This window comes from Rhincodon typus, chromosome 13 (genome assembly GCF_021869965.1).
Source record: "Rhincodon typus isolate 14 chromosome 13, sRhiTyp1.1, whole genome shotgun sequence".
NCBI lineage: Eukaryota > Metazoa > Chordata > Chondrichthyes > Orectolobiformes > Rhincodontidae > Rhincodon > Rhincodon typus.
The window spans coordinates 57,656,075-57,665,135 of record NC_063344.1 but is presented as its reverse complement, the minus strand read 5'-3'; the positions used below and the strand labels follow the sequence as shown (position 1 = coordinate 57,665,135).

The window sequence follows — 9,061 nt, the reverse complement described above, 5'->3', positions numbered from 1 at the left end:
CTAACCTCATCCCGCCCCCTTGACCTGTCCGTCCTCCCTGGACTGACCTATCTCCTCCCTACCTTCCCACCTACACTCATCTTTGCTAGCTCCATCCCTGCCTCTTTGACCGGTCTGTCTCCTCTCCACCTATCTTCTCCTCTATCCATCTTCTCTCTCCCTATTTATTTCAGAACCCCCTTCCCCTCCCCCATTTCTGAAGAAGGGTCTAGGCCCGAAACATCAGCCTTCCTGTTCCTCTGATGCTGCTTGGCCTGCTGCGTTCATCCAGCTCTACATCTTGTTATCTTTTAATCCATTTCTGTTTTATTCATGTATTCTATCTAACCTTGAATACAGTACTTATATAAATTCTATCATCAATATTGGAAATGAATACATTTTCCTTACAACTCTCTCTATAAAGCCTATCCTACCATATGATCTAAATTTCTTAACTTTGTAGGTCTCATTGTTGATCTTGCAACTGCTGGAGGAAAGCAAAGTTAGAAATGCCAAAGCAGAGAAATAATCAGTCTACCTCTGAAAAGTTATGTGCCTGAATACTTAAATATTTCTGGAAACAGCATCAGTTATAGCTGTTTAAACAATAAAATCTTCAGATTTCTTTTAGGGACTTTCCAAACCAGTGATTTCCCTTATTTATAGGCAAACAGCCCCTACTCAGTCCCCTGCCTTCTCTATACCCAGCTATATTCCTCAAATGTTAGTGCTAAATAAAATTCAGTGGGTGGATATGCACGCAAAGATTCTATTAAAATATACTTGAAAATTAGTTTCAATAAGTAACTTATCAGGTGATGTGTTGCTGGCCACTCTTTAGAAGTTCTGTTGCTATGGGCAATGAACAAGGGAGGGGGCACTAGTGGTAAGCTAACCCATTGATTGCATGTTAGAGTGAACCATGGCAAACTGACAGTCAACTCAAGAAGCTCTGTCTTTCATGTGGAAGTCAGCCCACCCTCGGTAAAAGTTTTGACAAAATAATAAGTCATTAAGCAGTTGAAAAACAGTTGAATAAGGAATATTTGAAAGCAAAGCAGTTCAAAATAATGATTTTGTGCATGATAACACTTGATTTTTTAAAAAAAATTTACATAGAAGTTATTATTTATTTAAAGTAGAATCATATGAGCAGCCCTGCATAAAATATCCTCTTAACAGGGTTAGTGAACTCAGATCAGGATCTGTTTCATTGCACATGACTCACCAAACAGCTGCAGTAGGATTTTCCCACATTATGACCAACTATAAATATATCTGAGTTTCTCAGAGAGTGTTTGCATCGGACATCTTGCATCACAATGAAACTTTATAATTTTTCTAGACTTGTGCAGAAATTAAAAATTTATATTTAGTTACACTGGTGTGTAGACCACATGAGAGTTAGAGAGTTAAGTGGTCATGAAACTGGTCTCATTACTAATTTAGATTAGTAATAATTAAAATTAGTCCCTACCAATCACATCAATCACAGAGTGCTTGAGCATTCATCAAATTGTGCTAACTGTTTACCATTAACGTACAAATCAATTACAACAACACTGCTTATGATATATTAGGCAGGCTTGTTATAATGGACAGTTGTTCTTTCAGACATTTTCATCATTTATAGATACTGGTTGTGATTCAGATGAAACTCCGAACAATTTCAAGAGGCAATTGCCAAGTGTGAATTTCTGTGTTCTGCATCAAGCCTGTTTGTTCATTTAACACCTTAATAATAATGTTGGGGTGGCATTGTGGCTCAGTGGTTAGTACTGCTGCCTCACAGCACCAGGGACCTCAGTTCAGTAACAGCCTTGGGTGAACAGTCTGTGTGGAGTTTGGACATTCTCCCTGTATCTGTGTGTGATTCCTCCATGTGCTCTGGTTTCCTCCCACAGTACAAAGATATGTAGGTTAGGTGAATTGACTATGCTAAATTGCTGATAGTATCCAGGGATGTGTAGGCAATGGTGGATTAGCCATGGGAAATATAGTGTGGGTTTGGGTGAGATCCTCTTTGGAGGTACAATGTAAGCCAAATGGCCTGCTTCCACAGTGTAGGGATTCCATGATTATTAATAGATTCAAAATCCACATCCAAGTCTCTTTGGATGCTGAGAAAGAAGGTCAACTAATTTTCACAGGGTATCTAAATCAGTTGTGATTTAGGTGGTACTGCTCTCACCTTTGAGTCTTAAGGTTTTGTGGTCAAGTCCTATTGCAGGACTTGAGCATTTAAACCTACACTAACAGAGGAAATGTTGACAATTAGACGTGCTACCTTTCTGATAGGCCTGAACTCTGCCTGCCCTTTCAGATGACAATAAAAGATTCCACAATACAATTTTGAAGACATAACAGCGTTGTCATTTTATTTCTCTATATTTAATTGTGGACTAAAATCAGTAAAGATCTGTTTTAAAACCAGGCATTTTCTTGACTGCATATTTTGAAAACAGGTGACCTACATCAATCACCCAGTTGCTTATTCAGGCAGCAATTAAAGTATAATTTGTAAATGAGATGGAGCCCAAGGACTTGTGTTCAAATGAAGCTTTGTTTGGCGACAGGAAGCCGATTAGTCTTTGGAATAGTGACCAATTATTGATGACAAAGACCTTTTGCCTCCAACAACTGGACAACTTGGGACAGTGAACAAGATAGAGAGGAGCCTTCAGACCTTTACCAGGTCAGGATATTTCTTCGTTCTCTGCAGTAAAAGTTACTTTAAAACTGAAAAAAAAAACAGTTTTTCTTTCCTTCAGCAGTTGCTATAAGCTGCGAGTTTTAATTGTTAAAATCAGAGATGGTTTATAAGTGAACCAGCCACCCTGTGCATCTTTCAACCCAGTGGAAGCGTCCATAGACGGATGACTGAGAATCAATTTTCTGACCAGATCAAGGATTATAAGAATCATCACAGCAAGCCTGTAAACTGAGACCACTGAACTGCCTTCCCAGTCTCTCTATCTGTCCATAATATCCATGACCTTTTTCCCTGTGTGTGTGTGTGTGTGAGAGAGAGAGAGAGAGAGAGAGGGGGAGTGAGGGGGAGGGGGAGTTTATAGGGTGATTAGAATTGTAACAAGTAGATTTATCAAGCAACTATTCATAGTTGCAGCTAAAGTATATTTACTTTTAATACATAGTAATTCGTGTCAGAAACCTAGTTTCTTGAAATTTGGGTTGAAAAGACATAAATTATGGTATTTTATGTGCTTCTGTAAAATCTTTAACTTTTGAGATAATGGATTATAGCAGAGCTTGATTTCAGTGCATTGCCCCAGTGAGCCATAACAAAGGAAAGAAACTATTCCTAGTTAAAGTTTTACTCCTTAATCAATGTCATAAAAAGAAATAGACTATCTGTAATTATCACATTGTTGTTTATGGGAGTTTACTGTCTGTAAGTTGCTTCAGTAAATTACAGAAGTGACTTAGAGGTGTTACTTTCCTGGTAGCCTAAACCCTGCCTGTACTTTTTGATGGCCATTTAATGCCCCATGTTACCGTTTTGAAGATGTAAAGGCCTTGTCTCTTTATTTTTCAATTTTTAATTGTGGACTGAAATGAGCAATGATCCATTTTAAAGCCAAGGATTGCCAGAGAATTATGGCTCCATTTCAATGGTAGATTTGGATGCAGGATGGAGTTCATTTTGCTGTGGAAAGAAAATCTTTGCAGCTGTGGATTCAACTATGACAAACATGTCATCTAAATATTGTGCAAGGAAAAAGGATAGGAGGTTAATCGTCATTCCATCCAAGATGCACATCTCATGGTAACCAACAAAGATGTTAGCAAGAGCTGGACCTCAAGGGGACCTCAAAGTGCCATTGAAATTGAATTTAACTGCACAAGTTGCTAAGTTTATGAGTTCAATAAACATAGATTCAGATACCGATGATACATCTGCATTGCCATGATATAATGACATAGTGCGAAGGTAAATGCCTTCTTTGAGTGATATTCTGGCCTAGAAGTATTTCAATGTGCACTTGTGATGCCAAGGTATGCAAAGCTATGGGCCAAGTGCTGGAAAAGGGGGTTGGAATAGTTAAGTGCTTGTTTTTGACCAATGTCGACTCAATGAGCCAAAGGGCTTTTTTTGTCCTGTAGACCTCTGAGCTGGGAATGTCAAAACAGCACATGGACATGCTGTATCTCTTAATATATTGGTCTTCTGCAGTCTTAGTGAACATGAAAGAATCCCTCATCCTGTATGTGGAAAACTCATTTAGAACTGATTCACCAGTTCATACAATCAATTGTCCAATTCATATTGTGCAGAGTCAGCCATAGATAGAGTAGGGCATAAAGCAATATTGCTTTGTGTGTTTTTAGCAGTTCATAGATGCATGACCACAGTGAGCCATAAAGACTGAATTCTATCATATCCCGTCATCACTGTTATACAAATCCAACATGTACCTCAGCAACTTGCTCAGTGTGTCTGTTCATCCATGTATAGTGGGAAGTCCTATAGATCAAACAATCTTTGAACATATGATGCATTTCGTTGATACAATCACATTTGTTGAGTATGACTACTCCTGTCCCTTTGTTGAGTTTACATATTTGCATATCAGGGTTTGCCAGGTGGTTACAAAATGCTACAAACGTTTTGCGTTCTTTCAGGTCCACAAAATGTGTGTGCCAGATCTGCTAGGACTGCTTTCAGGCCCTCCAACTCTTTGTTGGGCAGTGGTTTGTGATAAGATAACTGATAGCGGTGCAGACTGGAAGTTAGGTGCCAGCATGGTCTGAAAGTTTATTTCTGTATTGTCTAAGATCTTGTAACTAAAGAAGCTGAGCCTAGGTACTTTTGTATCCAAGTTGGCGCTGTATAAAATTTTCACTAAAACCATCGAGCATATGCGACAATAAAAGCTGTTCTATTCTGTTCTAATGAAGGAGCTCAACTCAGCAAGTACCTCTTCATAATTAATGTGCGATATGGATGCACTAAAATTTTAAGCCATGAGCCAGAACAAACTCCTTATGTTCAGAGAGGACACGGTCAGAGAAATTTATCATGTGGTTGGTGGCATTTTTAATTGTGCTACCAAGCTGCTTTGGTTTAAGTAAGTTTATAGTGTAGGTATGGTTTATCGTGTGGTTGTCCATAGTAGTACATTTGTAGTGGTACAAATGGATTAAATAAAAGACTGAAAGAAATTTGCATGCTTCATAACAAGCATGGAGTAAGTCACGATGTAGATGAGTAACCCTGCCAGCAGTCTGTTCAATCAAATAATTTCCACGGGAGGCAAACCACTCCTTCGGACCTGGTCATGACACATGACCTGCTTATCACTCAACTCGTGCGTTAGAGGTCAGTGCACGTCGGGTTGGGTGCTGTGCTCTTTGTGGCCCTCCATGGTAGTGATTTCCCTCTCTGCAGTAAGACATGTACTCACATTCCAGAGAGATGGCACCACTCAGGACATAGATGGATTCCTCCACTGATTTGACAGGGGTGTGAACAACCTCTCTGAAATCTGACAGTTATCCACACATCTCCAACTACCACCCCAGTGTCTGCTAATCTGTCAATGACTTCCAAGAGTTATCACCCGAGTGAAGCTTCGTATCTAAGCCTGTATGCAGTTCTCTGATGGGGAATAACTGTCACTACCTGTTGTGTGCATTATGCCCTGTTCACCAGTTGATGGCAGCCTTTCTAACCATGGTTCAATACCTGCTGATATGAGTGTATCTGCACTGAGGATGAGCTTGTATGGTGTGAGATCTAATCAGTTGGCAGATCTTCCTTTCAGGTCACATGTGTCCTAAGATTGCTTTTGGTCCTTCGTCTAGACCTGTGGATGATTTACATCTTCAAGAAAACGTGTGCTGCATTACCCTGATCTCGAGTCTTTATCAAAGCAGAGACACTATAGCTAGCATGGGTCAGAAGCATTGACCCTTGCACTCATTGCATAAGTTCCTCTGTGTGGGCTCTACACCCACCCCTTTTCTCAATAATAGTGTTGCCCTACTGCAATATGTCTTGCTTCCATTGGCTCCTCCACTATCAGTCACTTCTCCATTGAATGATGCACCACTTCCAATTCCTGTCCACTCCCTAGTATTCTTATGGGCACATAGTGTCATTTGTGTTCTGTAATTTAGACGTATTTAATCACTTATGTTCCTTTCTGTGCACAGCACCATGCCAATAGCATGCCTGGTGAAAGCAGCCATTCAGTCTTGCCAATGCAGTGATCTACTCTGGCAAACCATGGGTCTCAGTGTGAGTCAGGCCTTCATCTCCCTCAGGCCACTGGTCCCTGATCAAGCTGGACTGTTAATCCAGAGATCCAGGTAATGCTCCAGGGACCCGGGTACAAATCACACCGTGGCAGATGGTGGAATTTGAATTCAATAAAACAAAAATCTGGAATTAAGAGTCTAATGATGACCATGAATCCACGTCGATCATCAGATAAAACCATCTGGTTCACTAATGTCCTTCAGGAGAGGAAACTGCCATCCTTACCTGGTCTGTACCTCCATGTGACTTCAGACCGACAGCAATGTGGTTGACTCACAACTGCCCTCTAGGCAATGAGGGATGGGCAATGACTGCTGGCCCAGCCAGCAATGCCCACATCCTGTGAATGAGTTTTTAAAAATTAATGATATTAACAGCAGTATCTTAACACAATGGTCAAAAGAGATCTAAGTTAGAACTTCCTGCTGCCTGTCACCAGTTATTGATTGAGTCCCCTGGATGAATGGCCTTTAGTTGGCTGCAGTGGGAAAAATCCAAGAGGATGCTGCACCTCCAGTCTTCCATGTAGATGGACAACCAAGACAAATACAACCCCAGCATCAGGATTTTCTGTCAATTGCAAAAATCCTGTCCATTCTTTCCAAATGTATTGCTTTTCTGTATTTTTTTTTCCTGTTGTCCTTTTTGTTATGCAGTAGATGTCTTACGAAATGGCCTAGCAAGGCACTCAGTCGTATCAAACTGCATGAGCAGAAAACCCGCCATGTTGTATGATGTCATTTAACTGTGAAAGGAACAATGCAAACATATTTTTTTTGAGTTCTTCTATTCTACTTTAATTCATGTGGTTATTTCAAAATAGTTACACCATTGCTGTTGCCCTTACATGATCTGATCATATGACCTTACACTGGCCAAGTTGAACCCTAGTGAAGCTTTTGTAAAAAGCTCATTTCCTGTGTCACTGTGAAATCTGGCTGCAGGAACTTTTGCAAGAAGTAATTCTAGTTTTTTCAGAAGCAAAGATGATATATTTTAAAATAAATGATGAATTTTTCACTTGAAGATTCTCTGACAATGAATGACATACCTGATGTTATGAAAGAGTTAATGATTGCATGGAAACATCTTTAGAATGAATTGTCAAATAAATTGCAAGCCCATCATGGCCCTTTCAAAAAATAAGTGGAGGAATTGGCATCGTTCCAATAGTTACATGTTTCCTGTATTGGTATCACATGGAGCCTGAGTATGATTTAATACTTAATACTTCTTACTAAAGTGTGTGCTTTTTATCTGTATTTTTTTTTCCACATTCCTCTATGTGTCATACATTCTTTCCTTTCTTGAATAGGAAATCCCCCAAATACAGCGATATATAAAAGGACAGAGCTGAATAGAGTCAGTACAGGGCTCTGGCTGGCTGACTGACTGTGCTTAGTCAATAGACAAAGTCAGTCTCTGTTAAAGACTTCACGTTTTCAATATGCAACTGAAAATTGCTGTGGTTCTTGTTCTTTTCTGCGCTGTCTCAGTGCTCAGTAGATCATGTAAGATTCTATATTTAATTTAAATTCATAGTCTTGTGACTGATATTTTAGTCATTTAATAATATTTATTTACCATACCATGTGTTTCACAGTACCATTGTAGAAGGCTGGCAAGGGATATAATGCAACACAAAAACTATAACAATGTCAAAAATAGTCTTTCACAGCATACAGCTGCATAATTTTTAGGATTGACTGGATCATCATTCGAAATATAAAATCATATTTAAAATGTAAGTTTTCTTTTGAGCAAAACTTTATTAAAATTATGTATCTTTCTTTTTCAGATCGAGGTCCTGGAATAGTTTCCACAAACTGCTGTACGAAGGTGTCCCGCAAGCCAATTCCATTTCAGGTTACACACTATAGGATACAGCCAGCATTGTCCCCCTGTGTCGAAGCCATCATGTACGAAACCATTCTGTTTCTTCTAAACAGAAATCTATCCTCGTGTTTAATGGTTTATTTTTAAACATTTCTCATTGTTTCCCTATTTTGTTCTTTTTTTTTAAATAAAAACTTTTTGTTCATTTTCAATTTCTAATGTTCCAACCTTTCGATAAAATTTCCTACAACCTTTCTTTGATTCGTGGGAAAATTGAATGTTGATCAAACATTGAGAAATGTTTTGTAATGATGTTAAATGAAAAGACTTTAACAGCTAACCTATTCTTAAAACTGTCATTTAAAAAAAAATGAAAATAAAATTGAACTGATAAAATTAGCTTATAGTGTACTGTAAGCCGATTTGGATCAATTTATTTAAAAAAAAACATTGTCTAGGGGTTGATTCATGTATAATTATATGCTTAGACAATTTTTAATCCATTTCCCAATGTTTCTATAATGTAATTCCTTCTGCTCTGTTTCAGATTTTACACGGTAGAGAAAGGGCCTTTGTGTGCTGAGCCAAAAGCACGTTGGGTATCAAGAAAGATAAAAGAGATTAAGTAAGTACTGCTTGTGAAATAAGTTAGTACAGGTGGACATTAACATTAAGAAGGTTTAGGTCACATAAAAAGCAAAGCTGACCCTAAATATTACCCTAAAAGCTATATAATAACATTTTTATTCATCATGTTAATCCCTTACTTACCCAAACATCCATAATTAGTTGCAGTCTATGAAAAACTGTAAACTTTTTCTCCCTGTTCATTGTAATACTGTGGCAACTGTCTTTTCTCCCTCTGTCCAGTTTCTGATGTTGAATACCCATTCAATCCTTCTCTGATGTTGCATGTTTTTTCCTGATATTTCACCTGCTATTGTTGCCAAGATGAACCTC

General features: G+C 38.6%; 1 protein-coding gene across 1 annotated transcript; it reads left to right on the top strand.

The window, feature by feature from the left end:
- The first annotated feature begins 7,622 nt into the window (after positions 1 to 7,622).
- On the top strand, positions 7,623 to 8,750 carry LOC109916980 (eotaxin-like). The gene is made up of 3 exons (XM_020516745.2): positions 7,623 to 7,776; positions 8,064 to 8,184; positions 8,649 to 8,750. The coding sequence occupies exons 1-3, from the start codon at positions 7,713 to 7,715 to the stop codon at positions 8,728 to 8,730; spliced, it is 267 nt and encodes an 88-aa protein (XP_020372334.2). The 5' UTR covers positions 7,623 to 7,712; the 3' UTR covers positions 8,731 to 8,750.
- The last annotated feature ends 311 nt before the right edge of the window (positions 8,751 to 9,061 follow it).

Bases quoted from the DNA above. Each gene is read 5' to 3' on its own strand.
- LOC109916980 (XM_020516745.2), top strand. From the start codon at position 7,713: ATGCAACTGAAAATTGCTGTGGTTCTTGTTCTTTTCTGCGCTGTCTCA. The intron at 7,777-8,063 runs GTAAGATTCTAT...TTTCTTTTTCAG, and splicing joins CTCAGTGCTCAGTAGATCAT to ATCGAGGTCCTGGAATAGTT. The intron at 8,185-8,648 runs GTACGAAACCAT...GCTCTGTTTCAG, and splicing joins CCCTGTGTCGAAGCCATCAT to ATTTTACACGGTAGAGAAAG.